This window comes from Artibeus jamaicensis, unplaced genomic scaffold (genome assembly GCF_021234435.1).
Source record: "Artibeus jamaicensis isolate MK-2021 breed Jamaican fruit bat unplaced genomic scaffold, CSHL_Jam_final contig_482, whole genome shotgun sequence".
Lineage (NCBI taxonomy): Eukaryota > Metazoa > Chordata > Mammalia > Chiroptera > Phyllostomidae > Artibeus > Artibeus jamaicensis.
Genome location: NW_026521857.1, coordinates 5773302 through 5789523, shown reverse-complemented (window position 1 = coordinate 5789523; position 16222 = coordinate 5773302). Strand labels below are relative to the sequence as shown.

General features: G+C 49.1%; 2 protein-coding genes across 13 annotated transcripts in view; one reads left to right on the top strand and one right to left on the bottom strand.

Annotated features, from left to right (window-relative positions):
- The window catches only part of ATXN1 (ataxin 1), a 386007-nt gene extending 378716 nt beyond the window's left edge, over nucleotides 1-7291 (top strand). For all 10 annotated transcript variants that reach the window (XM_053668262.1, XM_053668256.1, XM_053668255.1 and 7 more), the window contains one exon: nucleotides 1172-7291. In XM_053668262.1, coding sequence (XP_053524237.1) covers nucleotides 1172-1702 — 531 coding nt within the window. In that variant the 3' untranslated portion in view covers nucleotides 1703-7291. The remainder of the gene's footprint in view (nucleotides 1-1171) is intronic.
- Nucleotides 7292-11867: 4576 nt separating this feature from the next.
- The window catches only part of GMPR (guanosine monophosphate reductase), a 40654-nt gene continuing 36299 nt past the window's right edge, over nucleotides 11868-16222 (bottom strand). For all 3 annotated transcript variants that reach the window (XM_037147975.2, XM_053668267.1, XM_053668266.1), the window contains exons 8-9: nucleotides 15915-16074; nucleotides 11868-12369 (exon numbers count right to left, since the gene is read on the bottom strand). In XM_037147975.2, coding sequence (XP_037003870.1) covers nucleotides 12189-12369; nucleotides 15915-16074 — 341 coding nt within the window. In that variant the 3' untranslated portion in view covers nucleotides 11868-12188. The remainder of the gene's footprint in view (nucleotides 12370-15914; nucleotides 16075-16222) is intronic.

The window sequence follows — 16222 nt, the reverse complement described above, 5'->3', positions numbered from 1 at the left end:
GACTTTCCCTGGGCGGTTTGCAGATCCCTGCACACACTGTCCCCTGGCCTTTATGTCGTAGTCCCACCTCCAGGAGTGTTCCTCCTTGCGGCCACACCTCTGTGCCGTCCCCATTGTCTTCTACCCCATTACTTTTCCCAGCGCAGTGCACCCTCACGTAAGAAAACGTCCTCACTCTTCTCCAGCGGGACTTCAGCCTCCCACAACTTAATACCGTGCAAAGTATTATAACCCCACTCGCCACATTTACTGGAAATTACTGTTCATGTGCCTTTTTTTGCCCACTTGATTGTGAACTCCTTTGGGGTCAGGACTGTCTTTTTCAATCTATTTTCTCAGCACAGTTCATGGCATGTAAGAGTGTGGAGAAAATGGCGGCTATGGAAAAGATCCTGGGCTTCCCCCACTTTCAATACTCATTTTCAAATAAATGCAGGAACTGATTTCAGTATCTGGACTTGACCTTGCAGGTGGACAAGCAGTGTTCTCGGCTCAGACCTCTCCAGATCCTGCCCCTCCCTCAGGGCCTGGGTGAGAGCCCTCCTTGTGGACTCTAGCCCTCACTGATTCTGCTTCCTTTAAATTCCCAGGGTGCATGTTCATTTATCCAGTAAACATTAAGCCTGAACTGTGTGCCTCAGACCCTTCCCAGAGCCAGGGATACAGTGATAAACACATAAGTGCTTGCCTCATGGAGCTTACGATACGATACGGTCTAACTCCAATCCATGTTAGCCCTGTTACGCATGAGAGGAGCATTTGTCCAGGGAGCTAATGAAGCACCAGACTGTATCCTGGGTATGAATCACCACAGAGCTTTGGTCAGAGCTGAACACTAAGTAGATGTTCTTTCATCCTTGGGGGTGTGTTGACTTGTTTGAATGGAGACCAGTTACAGAGCTGATAACTTACTGAAAAGATATTTCGAGTGCTGAATGGACTCTCACCCTGGCTTCTGATCAGTATCTGCATGTGGTAAGTACAGGTGCAGCAGAAAATTAAAAGCCTCATTTGCGTGTTAGTGGAGGAGGTTTCTGGAACTAAGTCTTCTTTTTCTCCATTTAGCTTCTGTGTGTGTGTGTGTGTGTGTGTGTGTGTATGAAATAAAACCATAATAAAATGTTTTCATTGGTTTCCTTTCTTTTTCCTCTGTCTCTCACTGTGTCCACAGGTCAGCGTGGAAGTTTTGGTAGAGTACCCTTTTTTTGTGTTTGGACAGGGCTGGTCCTCCTGCTGTCCAGAGAGAACCAGCCAACTCTTTGATTTGCCGTGTTCCAAACTCTCCGTTGGGGATGTCTGCATCTCGCTGACCCTCAAGAACCTGAAGAACGGCTCTGTTAAAAAGGGCCAGTCTGTGGATCCCGCCAGCGTCCTGCTGAAGCACTCAAAGACCGACACCCTTGCGGGCAGTAGACACAGGTACGCAGAGCAGGAAAACGGAATCAATCAGGGAAGTGCCCAGATGCTCTCTGAGAATGGCGAACTGAAGTTTCCAGAAAAAATAGGATTGCCTGCAGCGCCCTTGCTCACCAAAATAGAACCCAGCAAGCCCACAACAACGAGGAAGAGGAGGTGGTCGGCGCCGGAGACCCGCAAACTGGAGAAGTCGGAAGACGAGCCACCTTTGACTCTTCCTAAGCCTTCTCTAATTCCTCAGGAGGTTAAGATTTGCATTGAAGGCCGGTCTAATGTAGGCAAGTAGAAGCGGTGTGGGGAAAGGAAATTCGGCTCTCCTTTATCATTTGTATCCAGATTACTGTACTGTAGGCTAAATAACACAGTATTTACATGTTATCCTCTTCCTTTAGGTTTCTGTTATAACCTTGTCATTAGAGTTACAGCTGGTGTTGCGCAGGAGGCGGGTGCATATGCTTTTTCTGATTGTCTGCCAGTAGGCAAGTGGGGGCTAGAACAGGGCCAGTCCAGGCGCCAGGCATCCTGGTGGAGATGAATGTGGCTTTAAAGAGCCCGCCTTTTCCAGCCGCACAGAAGCATCCACTGGGCGCAGCTTCTCCTGGTGTTCCGAGGAAGTTTGGAGGGAAGGGAATTGCAGGGGGTGCGTGTGTGCAGGGCTGCAGGGGTGCCACAACAAGTGAGGGTCTTTTTCTCTCTGCCTCCCCCATCTGGTCTCACTCTCTCTTGCTCTCAGCACGGGATTGGAGTTCAAGAGACACGTCCTCAGGAGGTCTCATGTGCAGAATAAATATCAGGGACCCAGCTTCAGGGCACCCTAGAAAGATATCGACAGCAGATGGAAAGAGAACCGTGTAAAAGAACATTTTCCCCTCCAACATATTTTACAATAAAAGCAACTTTTAATCATATAGATATATATTCCCCCTATGGGGCCTGACTGCACTGATTTTTTTAAGAGCAACTGCCACATGTGGGATTTCGTTTGTGCTTCACTAGAGCAGTGACGTCGCCAGGGTGTCTGGTGGGCGGCGGCGTGCTCCGCGTCGGGCCGGTGGGCAGTGGGGTGGAGAGCAAACACCCATTCTGGTCTCCGTGCAGTGTTAGGAAAACCAATCAGGTTATCACATTGACTTCTCTCCCAAGAGGTAGCCACAAACTGCCCTTCAGAGAGCACTGGAAGCTCTTCACATTGGGTTTGCAAATCTTTTGTCTTTTAACTCTAGTACTGTTTATAGTTTATGACTATGGACAACTCGGGTGCCACTTTTTTCAGATTCCAGTGTGACGTGAGGAATTAGATTTTGAAGACAAGCATATATATTACTATCTCTAAGCACTTAAAATGCTGTTCACACTTTATTACCAAGCATCTTGGTCTATCATTCAACAAGTACTGTATCTCACTTTAAAGTCTTTGGGAAGAAAAACAAAAAAAACTAAGTTGCTTTCCTTTTTTCAACACTGTAACTACATTTCAGCTCTGCAGAGTTTCTCACGTCAAGATTTTGAAAGTTTCGATGTGGTGTAACAGGATGAATGTGAATTCTGAACTAGTATGTGACAAGGAACGACCACCAAGGACAGCCTGGCAGGAAGGCACTTCTCACTTTGATGTTTGAGAAAGAATTAAAGGCATATGCACAGCTGGCAGAGAGACTGAGAGAAAAGGGATGGAAAGAAAGAATACTCATTTTTGTCCAGTGTTTTTCTTTTTAAGATGAACTTTTAAAGAACCTTGCGATTTGCACATCTTGAGTTTATAATTTGTGTGATATTCCTGCAGTTCTTATCCAATAACATTGTGGGAAAGGTTTGGGGGACTGAACGAGCATAAATAAATGTAGCAGAATTACGTTCTAACCTGCCTAAACTGTAGGCTGTTTTATAAGGTTATGTTCCTCCCAAGATTCATTTTGGTCGTTCTGCCACGTCCGTCACAAAACCCAGGTCTTAGCAGGACAACTCGGAGAATTTTCTTCAGATTCATTGAGAGAGTTTTCCGTAGAGACATTTCTGTATGTGAGCAAGTTTTGTTTTTTTTAAACAATTACTTCATTACTGTTGTTGTTAATGTTATTTCCTGAGTGACTTTTTTTTCCCATCTGCAATCGAGTCAAGATTTAATGTTTGGTACAAACCCAGAAAGGGTATTTTATAGTTTAAGCCTTTCATTCCCAGAGAACGGAAATATTATTTGTAGGTTTTGAGTCTGCATTTCAAAGTACTTTTTTAAAAAAGCTTTATAAGCAGGGAGAATTTTTTTTTCAATATTCTTACTCGGAATGGCTGCAACTAATCTGAACAAATACTCCTGATTTTTTTTTTCTTTTACCATTGAATATAGTACTTTTTCCATTTCACAAATTTAAAAAGAAATTCTCACGTCAACTCACATTTTGGGTATCTGGTACTCCTTCACATTTTGTTCTCCCTGGGAGTAATGATTTTTTTATAAGCCATTTTCTGGGATGTACCAAAAACATTTGACTAGATATAGAATAGCTAGAAAACCGGTCCTGGACTCTCTTCGAATTTCATTCCCCTCTCAGCATGCCAGCAGAGAGCTGGGCGGGCCCATTCTCCCAGTCGTAATGCTTATTTAGTGCTGTATTTTTAAAGCGTTTCTGTTCAGAGAACTTGCTTAATCTTCCATATATTCTGCTCAGGGCACTTGCAGTTATTAGGTTTTGTTTTTTCTTCTTGTTTTATAACCTTTGATGGTAAGAGGAATACGGGCTGCCACATCGACATTGTCCTCATTAATTAGTACCACTAATTACAGCCACTCATGTGGACTCAGAAAAACACACACCACCTTCCGGCTCCCTCTGAGTACCGAACCAGCTGGATCCACAGCACCAACACTAAAGTGGGAAAACATCCATGGCTTGGAGCAATAGGAACATCATCATTTTTGTGCTTCTATTTCAGGTATAGAAACCGTAAGAGAATTGGTTCTTTCTAAGCGTTGTCCCATGTCATTCTCCTGCTTTATTAGCATGTGCAATACTTTTCGTGCCAATAGAGTCTGATCCGTGTGCTCTTGCTGAAGCTCATAGGCCCTTTCGGCTTATTCCTCGTTTGGAGGGAAGGAGCCAGGAAGGGGAGAGCCTCCCACTGCGCGCTCCCCCTGCTGCTGTGGATGCTGAGTGCTGGGCAGGAACCTTCAGGAGCCCAGGCATCTGTCATGGGTGCTGCAGAAAGAGCAAAGGAGATCTGGGGGATGAGCTGCAGTTCCCCCGTCACCATGAGGAGTAGTGAATGTGCAGAGGAAGGAGGCAGAGTCATCTCTGAGGCGCGCTCTGCAGCAATATGGCCAGGATCGCCCCATTTTCCAGGCCCTTTTCCGCAAGTGGGCAGGCCCCTCCTCAGGTCTGTGTCCTTGAGACACTGAGCCGCACCTCTGAGCCCCTTGGCAGGAAGTGCAGCCCGGTCTGCCGAGGGCCAGTGGCTGCGGAGGGGCCGCCTGCAAACACTGCTCACCGCTCCTCTGTGGCAGCTTTCTCTTCAAATAGGAAGAACATCCAGGGGACAGGGAGCCTCTTCTTGCTTGCGGACATCGGCGAGCCTGAGGCCCCCCGAGCAGCCTTTGTCACCACTCTGGTGTGGCAAACCTAGCAATGACAGGCGTAGAAATTCTCCGGTGCCCTGCCACTTACAAGGATCAGCCATGTGCCTCTGTACTATGTCCACTTTGCAATATTTACTGACAGCCGTCTTCAGTTCCTTCTTTCCTGTTTTCCATTTTTAAACTAATAACAGCAGGCCTTTTGCGTTTACAATGGAACACAATCACTGAGAAATTAGTCAGGGTGAAAAGAAAAAATATAATAAGAAACCAACAAACAAGAACCTCTCTTTATAAGGATTTCTAAATATGGAAAATGACTGTTCCTTAGAATGTTTAACTTAAGAATTATTTCAGTTTGTCTGGGCCACACTGGGGTGGAGATAAACAGATGGGTGCCACTTACCTCAAATCTTTTGAAGTGGAAATCCAAATTGCATTTTCATTTGGACTTTCAGGATAATTTTCTATGTCGGTCAGTTTTGTTTTCCCTGACTCGCCCAGTTTGGTTTGGGGTGGTTTGATTTTCTCATTGCCGTTGTTGACCCCATTTCTAACTCTGAAGCGTGACCCTCTGTGTTTTTTGTCCGGTGAGTGTGTCGGGTTTTCCCCCCCAGCAGGAAGTGGCAGCAGCTTCCTCCTCCCCTACATGGAACTCTGTGGAACCTTTCACACCTCTTACTCAGGGACGGGGCTGGCGCGTGAGTGGTACACTGATGTGTCCAGAAAGCAGCACTTTGGCTGCTCTGGAGTAGGGTTGTACGACTTCAAGGAATGTTCGGATTTCCTGCACCTTGTGGATTACTCCTTAGATCCTGCATAGATTGCAATATAATGCTGCATGTTCACGATGAACAGTAGCTCCTAGTGATCATAAAATCCACTCTTTGCACATAGTTTGATCTTTACTGAAATATGTTGCCAAAATTTATTTTTGTTGTAGCTTTGGAATTTTTTGTCTGTTTTTTAAGGAAACAATGGATAGTACCCTTTAACATCTGTGACTACTAAGGAAACCTATTTCTTTCATAGAGAGAAAAATCTCAGATGCTTTTGAAGACACTAATGCCGTGCTATTTCAGATTTGGGTGAAGAAGCAGAGCTCTTGGGACCGAAGGCCAGGCTTTTTGAGCTGTGTTGGTTGTCATGGCTACTGTTTCATGAACCGCAAGCAGCTCAACAAACTGTGGTCTGTTCTCCCTAAATCCCTTTGCACTTCCTGTTTCCTAGTCACCCGTGACAACTCCAGGTGACAACAGGGCCGGCAGTCTCCGCGGCCCAGTCCAGCTTCTCTGGCGGAGATATGAAAGAAAAGGGAATTATGCTTTTTTTTTTTCCAATTCTGTAAAGTGGAGTGGAGGCCTTTGCTTCCACTTTTGTGTTTTCAACCCAGAATTTCTGAAACAGAGAATTTAAGACAACATCAAGTAATAACTATACAGAGAATATACTTTTTTATAAAGCACATGCATATGCTATTGTGTTGGGTTGGTTTCCTCTCTTTTCCACGGACAGCGTCGTGTTTCTGTCGCCAGGGAAACTCCAAACAGTTTGCACACCTCTGCTCCGGAGCCGAGACTTCCTCTCCGGAGATGACCTCGCTTCCAATGTGTTACCTGACCGATAGGATCTTTTCTTGTAGCACTAGACCTTGTAGGAATTTCCTTTTCTTTTTAATGTACGCCTAATTTGAGAAACTGAAGAAAACCCTTTTTGAGGCACTCACTTTGAGGAGTACAGGTAATGTTTTAAAAAATTGCACAAAAGAAACAATGAATGTTGAAATGATTCAGTGTTTGAAAGATACGGATCTGTTGAAACAATGAGTTTCATACCTTGTTTGTAAAAAAAAAAAACAAAAAGAAGAAGCCTAAGGGTTGGAAGTACATGTTTTTTTTTTGTATATAGAAACTTGTCACGTCTAAACGATTGATCTGTATGGTTACGTACGGCCTGGAAGAGTTACCGCGTCGAAGGCTCTGAAACTATACCTATGCCTCCTCGTGTTTGTGTTCCACGGAGCCCCCTTCTGCGAGAGGGCCGCTCTGTGTTCTGCAGTTTGAAAATACTGTCCATTCCTACGCTGAAAGTACTTCTCTGAGCTCCCTTCTTAGTTTAAACTCTTAAGCCATTGCAACTCCTTTTTCTTCAGAAACGATGGTTGACATTTTCAGCACTTCCTGTTCCAATAAACCCAAAGAATATAATCCTGAACAAGAAGTGTTTGTAACAAGGGATCCTAGCTACCAATAAAACAGGACTCATGACGAGGACAAAAAAAAAAAAGTTCAGCATTTTCTCCCCCCACACCTCATTTAAATGGGGGGTAAAACACGAAATTCCATTTAAATGCCTCATTTTACTTCAGTTAACTTTTTCTTTAATATTGAGGCAAAATCAATGTAGGGCAACGTCTCTAAAGAGTCATAGTCTGCCCCAAACCCAGCCAGCCAGCCGAGACTGGCGAGCTGTGGGGTACTGCCCGCCTACAACTCAAATTCAGAATCTCAGCTTCTCCCCGACCGTGAAGTGCGACATTTCTGGTAGCTGACACTCACCTTTACGATGGCAGGAGGGAACAGCAGGTTTGGTTTGGTGTCCTCTAGCCTTGCATACCAATGGTTCAGCTGTATTAAAATTAAGTGCATTTGGCCAATAGGTAGTCCCTATACAATAATAGTCCCTGAGAATTTCCGTAACGTCTCTTATCTGAAAGGACTCAAGTCTTCCACTGCAGATAATTGGAGACTTTGCCCAAGTTTTCTTTCCCTTTAGTTTGTTCGTTTACTGTCTGGATGGCCAGTGGGCCTGTCCGCTTTCCCACGGCCAGCCTGAAGGCCTCCATCAGACATGCTGTTCACAGTGGCCTTTGCTGAGGTAGCACACTGTCCTCTGGCATGTCAGGCCTGAGGTGGCACTAGCTTAGAGCAGTGGTCTTGGAAGAGCAGTTACCGAGAAGTCGGGTGCGTGTAGGTCTCCTCCGGCTCTCAAGGAACCACCTACTCTTAAGTTATGATCTGGTCCGGGGCCAGGGCGAATTCTTTAGTCTGTGAACATTGAACTCGACACCTGTGCACTTGATTCTGTGAATACTGCCCTTTTGGCCTCCGGGAGGTTTCTTCCTCCCCAGCCGTCACTGCTCACCTGTCAATCCAGATTAGTGTCAGCCAAAGGGAGGTTTCAGGACAGCCCTGGTGTCCACGGTGGCCTTCAGTGAAGACAGGGTCCTGATTTCTAGCCAGTGGGATCCTGGCCCCCGAACCTCTGAGACTGGTCCCTCTGGACGTTTTACTATCAGATCATTACCCACCAAACCTCCAACCGCAGGCTTCCCACGGGCCAAGGGAAGAGAGACGCCAGAACTGTGAGGGCACTATCAGACTGACGTGGCCAGTACAGAGGAAAACTAGGGCAGGAGTGATGTTTTGCACCTTATTGAAAAGAAAATATTAAGTGCATACATAGTTAAGAGCTTTTATTGTGACAGGAGAACTTTTTTCCATATGCGTGCATACTCTCTGTAATTCCAGTGTAAAATATTGTACTTGCACTAGCTTTTTTAAAACAAATATTAAAAAAATGGAAGAATTCATATTCTATTTTCTAATCGTGGTGTGTCTATTTGTAGGATACACTCGAGTCTGTTTATTGAATTTTATGGTCCCTTTCTTTGATGGTGCTTGCAGGTTTTCTAGGTAGAAATTATTTCATTATTATAATAAAACAATGTTTGATTCAAAATTTGAACAAAATTGTTTTAAATAAATTGTCTGTATACCAGTACAAGTTTATTGTTTCAGTATACTCGTACTAATAAAAATAACAGTGCCAATTGCAAACGTGTCCTTGCCTTGTGTCAGGTCCTCAAAGAAAGCGGAGGCTGAGGAAGTGGGGGGCATTGCCCCTTACAGACCCCACTGCCATCACTCAGTAGGTTTGGGGGTGACACAGGCTTCGCTTTACTCGTGTTCTGGACGAGGTGAGAGGGTAGGTCTGGCACGATGAGGTTGAGATGAAAGGTGCATTTCACCCTCTGATGTCTTGCCTCACTGGTTGGTGTTTAGTTCTCCCACCTGAGCTCCACTGTTCATCAGAGAATTGTTTCTAAGCAGCATTCGGCCACTTGGCGGGCTCACTAGCATTACTGATGCGTTTGGTACAGTTTTGCTGTGAACTGGTTAGTGGTCTGAAGGCAGAGTTTGCTTGTGTTTCTGGTAGTTATGCCTGTTACAAACTCAGCAAGCAGAGGGTTACCTGGCACACGGAGGGGCCTGTGTGTCTCGAGTCCTGCACCCCAGGGTCCCACTGTGCCGTCTGAGAAACACAAGGCTCAGCAGTTTCCCCAGAAAGTAACTCTTCAAGGAGGGACCCATGACTTGCAGTGGCTTTCTCTGCCATGAGTGTGTGGCTATGAAACCCTTCCGGCCGTGAGGCCCTGCAGAGGTGGGAGAGAACTGGTGCTCCGTTAGCCCAGGAGGAAAGGGTAAATCTCCCTATCTCCCTGGCTAAGTGTGTGGGGACATCTCACCGGGGCTGCCTTCTCAGGACTCAGGAGCTGCAGCCCTCACACCCTGCGAATGGAATGTCAGGGTGTGAAAGAACGTGCACTGAACCAGCAGAGGGGAGGGCCGCCCACGTGTCCCTCCTCCTCCAGAGCCCTGCCTGTGCTGGGGGCAAGGCTCGGGCAGCCATTTGAATCGCTGCCCTCCCTGCTCTAAGATTAGGTGTTAATGGTGCTGCCCAGTAGGGTCCAGGGGCTTCTAGGCTTACCTGGACTGTCACACTATTAGGGAAAACCCTTTGCTCCACCTGCAGAGGGACAGACATGAAACCGTGGAGCGCACGGCAGGAGCCCCGAGGTGAATGGCACCCAGTGCCCTGGCTCTCCTTCGCTCCCCACCTTCCCACTGCGTCACGGGGCCAGCACGTGTCCCACCTCAGTGTCCCACCTGAGTGTCTCAGACCAGACACACAGCTGGTCTGCAGGCTGCTCCCCTGCGGCAGCCCCAGGCCCACTCCTGTCGGAGGCACAGATGGGTTGACTGCAGAAAGGGGTGGCAGAGCCTTAGAAGTGCTGCTTTTTGTGAAGCCTCTGCTTCAAAATGATCCAGAAGAGTTCATGGCATTTTTGAAAACTCAGTTTTCATTTCCCTAAAAGCCAGAAGAGTGAGGGACCTGCCCTCAGTCAGTTTGTGGAATCGAGAGCTAGTCCGCGACATCTTTACGTGAGACAGACAGCACAGGCAGACATCACAGCAGAGGACGCCCAGAGAGGCCATCCTGGCTGGCGGGCATCCCCCCTGCCCGACAAGTGACCCCCTGCCTGACCACGTGTGTGTAGCCCCGGAGAAGCCCAGCCTGAGAGGGGACACTGCTAACTGACCCTTACTACTGACTCCTGGTGAACATTTAAGTGGATTCCTTTAGGTCAGGGGTGTCACTCGTTTTCACTGGGGGCCACATCAGCCTCGAGGTTGCCTTCCAAGGGGTGAATAATTTTAGGACTGTATGATTATAACTGCTCCTTAACTGCTAAGGAGTTGACATTGCATTTGGCCCTTAGAAGGCGACCTCGAAGCTGACGTGGCCCCTGGTGAAAATGCATTTGACACCCTTGTTTCAGGTCCTCCCCTCCTTCACCTGTCTCCCTTATTTTGCAATAAAACGTTGACAAACCAAAGGGCCGATGTCCATCACTTCCTCCACTGGAACAGCGGGGATGCACGTCGCACACAGACCGCAGACAGAAAAGGTGGGGGGCCTCCAGCACAGCCCCACAGCTTGCTCTGGGTTAAACATCCACTTGACCCTCACTTCTCAAAGGTGCAGCCATGCGTGTTTCTACAAGTACAGGAATTATTCCTAGTGGGTATCGGGAGGAGGGAATCGCAGTGGAGTTAAAGTTGCTGAGTCTTTGAAAAGGGGCCTCCAATTCCCCCCAGTGATGGTTTGGTCGAGTCTTCGTATGTGCCATCGGGCAATTAATTCACCTTCATACAGTGGGAGCATGTGGCCCTTCCTTACTGCAGGGCCATCGTTTGCCTTTTCCAGAGAAAAATTTACTCCTCTTTCTGCTTCTTTAGAAGTAAATAAAAGAACACATGTAATACATCCTGGTCCTGTCACTCCAACAATGCTTCAGAGTGGCCAGCTGTCACGCATCCAGCCCTGTCCACTCGAAAACGAGGGCCACGGTGGCCACTGGAGGGCTCCTGCCCAGGCCACGGGTCCCTTCTCCAAGAAAACACCCACGTACCGAGGGGCCGACCATCCCCCGGGAGTACGTGTGGTCCTTCCTTCAAAGTACTGATCACCCCAAGGGAACGGTTCTGACTCATATTTTAAACCAGTGTTTTAGGAATCCACCAGTCAAGGTTTTTGCTGTTTTCTCAATGGGACTCCAGCTGCTAATTTGCTGGTGGGTGACCTTTCAATAAAATATCCTGTGGAATTTCAAAAGAATGTATAATCTCTTTAAGAGAGAGGCCAGCCTGGCAAGTTAGGACTCAGAAAGGAAGAGGAAGAGATGGTGGCAACAAAAGGCAGTGAAAAGCCAGGACGGGGTCGGCTGCCCAGAAGGAGCCCCGGACTGGCAGGGACAGAGGGACGACCTGTTCCCCCAGGCACGTGTGTGACAGAGATGTGAAACACGCTGCCACACCTCGAGAGTAACCGCAGGACACCAGTTCTCAAACCCATCCCTGCTCTTGGTTTTGTTCTTCTCCAGCAGACAGAGGCTGGAGGGAGGTGATGCCTCTTCCTCTAACTGCCCTCACCCACTGCGGCCTGGCCTCAGAGCCGTGAGCGTGTCTGGGAGGGAGGCGGCAAACGCCCAGCCTCCTCTACAACTTGGTTCCCGAAAATGCAAACTCCAGGACTCGGGTAAGTCTTAACAGCATTATATTAAAGTGAAATCATTTCCTTTTTTAAAAAGAAAGAAAAAGGTAAGAGTGTTAGTTTTAACAATGAGGTTATGGGTCCCGGGCAGCTGGGCTCTGACCACTGACCCTATCAGTGCTCCGCTTCCCAGCCCCCCACCAAGGCACTAGGGGAGCCCCAGAGCCTCCAGGCAGCAGGAGCGGGAGGAGGAGGCAGCATTCCAGCATTCAGGAGCAGCCAGAAGCACTGCTGTAACAGGAAGACGGTGTGAGCGTGGTTGAGTGTGGGAGCTTCCGTGGGCAGGACTGGCAGCTCATCCGCAAGGTTAGCTGAACACCGTGTTGTGCTGTTGGGTCACCCGGATGAACGTCGCCCTCCTGCTGAGCTCTTTGAGCTTGGCGGCCCCCACATAGGTGCAGGTAGACCTCAGTCCCCCGAGAATATCCAGAATTGTGTTTTCTACGTCCCCTTTGTAAGGCACTTCCACAGTCTTGCCCTCAGAGGCTCTGGAAGAAAAAGGAAGTGTTCCTTTCAATCGGGTTACTTTCTCTTAAGAACCAGCCAGAATTATCCCCACTTTTAGCACCAGACGCAGCCCTAGGGCCCTCAGGTAGCTACACACCACCCCGACCCCACGCGCAGACCGCTACAAAAGCCGAGCTGACCAAGCCAGCGTGTCAGACAAACACGGCCCTCCCACCCAAAATGCACGGCCTTGCTGCTGGCCGCTCAGAGCGCCAGGGAAAGGAAACTCTGTCAGCAGCCCTGGAAGAAGCAGGCCCGCAGCATCCCGCACAATGGCATTCCCCTCGGCACGGACCCGGACTGGGCCCCTGCGGAAACTAACTGCATCTTTCTACTCCATCTTAATCTGCACACCGGTCACCAACTGACCCAGAGCAGACCTGGCACCCCTGCCGCCGCCTCGTCTGCTCGTCCTCCCTGACCAGCAACAGAAGCAGCCTGGAGCTCCACCCTCCTGCATGCCAGGTCAGATGTCTTCAAAGGGGACAATCAAGAGGAGGAGGAGGAGACCGCTGATAAAGTGAACCACTCAAGCCCTACCAGGTTACATAGGAACCTCCGCCAGCAAGATAAAGTGAATCCCCTCGAACGTGTCCTTCCAGGGTGGCCCTTTGCTGGCACAACCCCCAGCTTCCTGCCTGCACCTGCACAAGTCACACCTGCCGCCCTGGCCATGGGGTAAGGTCCCAGCAATGTGGAACCAGGTAGAACCGAGGACTTGCTGGGCTCCAGAGACTTGAGGGCTTTGGCGAGCACCTTTCCCACTGTCAGAGGAACATTTAGAAACTCCCGCCTGGCGTACAGGGCAAACACTAAGCAACAGCCAGCTGTCCTTGCTGAGTTGTCCGCTCTCCACAAGGCCACCAAGTGACACTGTTTGATTCTACACATCAGGTCCCCATACTGCAAAATGGAGAGACATGTCCAGAAAGAAATCCCAAATCTACATAAAATGCTGGCCCTCAAGGGCCAGACAATCTAGAAGTTATAACAACTAACCAAATTGTTACTGGCACTTTCTCTAGCTGATCTCTACCTAGGATTTCAAAAGGGTATTAACTGTTATACACCAAAATGTACACATACAAGACTACCCTCCAGTGAAATGGAGCTATTTAAACCACTGACTAGACCAAGCTAGTAGCCTAGTGGCTGGCTTAGGGCACCAACGTCATGAAGCAAGTCACTGGTCACATGCAAAATGGCTCATGTCACTGCACTCTGTGACCAGAGACCAGCATCTATGCATGTGCACCGGCAATGACTGGCATTTAATTCTCCCCAGGGCCCTTCCTGGTGCTTATTAGAAATTATCCAGCTTCTCATCGTTGTCTCTGCTAACCGGTGACGGCAGCTTCTGCCAGTCATTTACTGTTAATGCTCAAGTCTTCTCATCTGTAAAACAAAGGTACTTTGATCTATCTCCCATGGACAGTGTGAGAACTAGATAAATGGTTAATGGCTGGGAAGGAGTTAGGAAAGCATAAGTGTCTTAATTAAATATAATGTCAACTAGGAGAACCATTCTTGTGAGGAGGTAATGGGGGATGAGGCTGCTAACAGCCAGGGGAAGAAAAGGAAGGGGGGAGGAAGAAGAGGAAAAAAAGAGGGAGAAAGGGGAGGGGAGGGGGCAGGATGGGGAAGAGAGAGCGAGGGAGAGTGGGGGTGTGGGCAGCGAGCGGGCAGATACAGCCTGCAGGGCCCAGGCTGCCTTCGGACTAAGGTTCTGAGTCCTTCGGCGCATCCCTTCCTTGTCTAAGATTCCAGTCCACGCCAGAACTGAGTCTTAACACTCCCGAATATTTTCTGTGATGTCTAGACCCTGCTGAAATTACGGGAGACGGTGTTTCTTTCGGCCCTTGGTTTCTGCTTGTGCTAGAGCCTAGCCAGGCCTTCCCTATCTGCTTTTCTTAGAACCCAAACCAGCTGTGACAGCTAGAGGGCAAAAGTGCTCCAGGCGAAGCAGCCAGCTGCTGCCCAGTCACCAGGGCTCCACCGACAACCTGGAGCCGGGAGGCGGTGCACCAGCCCGGGGCTGCTGGTGAAGACAGAGCGCTTGGCTGGGGGTGCAGGTTAGCACTGAGGCAGTGGCCCCACATCCTCCTGCCCGCCACTCCCCACAAACCTGGAAACCTCCTCCATCAGCGACCACACGGGAGAAAGCCATCCTCCTCAGGCTGCGGAGGGAGGCGGGCTCCCTTGTTCTGACTGCCCCGGGCTGCCAGGGTGACGGTATAAACAGAGTCCCCTACTCCTCTCTCCCACCCAGCCTCTCCCACACTGTACTATCATCTTTACTGCGGTGTGCCCCAAAAGAGGAACAGACTGGGAAGAATGAGGACTGAAGTCCCCCAGTGGAGAACAGAACTCCGGGGAGTACCCCATACCACCCGTCCGCCTGTAACTCTTGGCCGGGTCTGGTTTTTAACTCTGGACTGGCTTGAACCTTATCTAACGCATCTGAATCCCCTGTGCTCACAGTGAGCTGTCGGGCGGGAAAGACAGGAAGGAAATGGAGGGTGTCAGCCTCGCAGGGCTCGGGTTTCCATGCCAGTGCCGGAGGCGTCCTGGAGACAGGCGACTGGCCCTGTCGGAGGACTTCGTCCCTTCCCAGGACCCAGGACTTCCCATCCTGCCCCTCGAGCAGCAGCCTGCCGTCAGCGCTAAAGCCAGGCAGCAGCGGCGGCAGACTCTCTGGGCAGGGCGAGGCGGTGGGTATATTCCGTCATAAGGTTCTTAAAACACATGCAGACGATTAAAATAGGAGTGATTTGTATACTTGAAACCTATATACTTTTATTAACCAATGTCGCCCCAATAAATTTTAAAAAATAAAATAAAATGGAAGTGAAATAAAGGCCAGATAATCTTTTGAGATGAAAGGTTTTTTAAAAAAAGATAGGCAGAAGTGACCATCCCTTCTGCAATGAGTGACGATTAAATGGCCAAAGATGCTGCCTGCGCCAGCTGTCAGAGTCTGGAGGCAGGTAGGAGCCCTACCGGGGCTGCCACAGGTGAAACAACATTCAAGAAAGCCCGGCCCCTGGTGGCGCTCCAGCCCACACCTGTTTCACAGGCAGTGGGAGACCCACTCTTCGACCCAGTTCTTGCGGCTGGAACGCCTGCCAGGCCAGAGGTTGGCAGGGACTGGGGCAGTTTGGCCGAGGCTCCATCAGAAGGACAAGGCCGTGTCCTCCCTGCTCACGCCCTGGAAGTCTGCAGCGTCACCTGCAGGACTGGCTGAGCAGGAGTCACACCTACTCACACTTTCCCCTACTCACATTTCCAACCCACCCGAAAACACTTCTGCTCTCACTGCCCTTTGAAGGCCCCAAACACTACAAATACTAGTCGGGTAAAGAGTATGGCTATTTTAAAAGAGCAAGATGGGTTTTCTGGCCCCTTTCCATGGTACTTTAATGCAAGCAGAAGCGACCGTCTCTGAGACCTCCGTCCACCCCACTTCTGTAACAAGCAGGGCAAGGTGGAGTCCTCCAGAGTGAGACGCCTTCCCTCTGCCCCTTACCTGTACTCGGCTACGCCTCCCGCGTGCTTCTTCATTGCTGTTTCGGAGCTCATCCCGTAGAAGAGCTTGAGCTTCTGCCCATTCCTCTCGATCACCTCTCCAGCACACTCGGTGTGGCCTGAAAACATCCCTCCGAGCATGACAAAATCAGCCCCGGCTCCTAAACGCCCATCGTGGGGACCAAAGGAAGCAGCAGAGGAAAGAGCTCAGAGGAAGTCGGCTCTGGAGACATCCAAGTGCTCCCCTAACTCACCCGTCCCCTAGCTGTCGTCAAGAGAAAAGCTCAACGTCTCCCCTTTGGAAAAAAT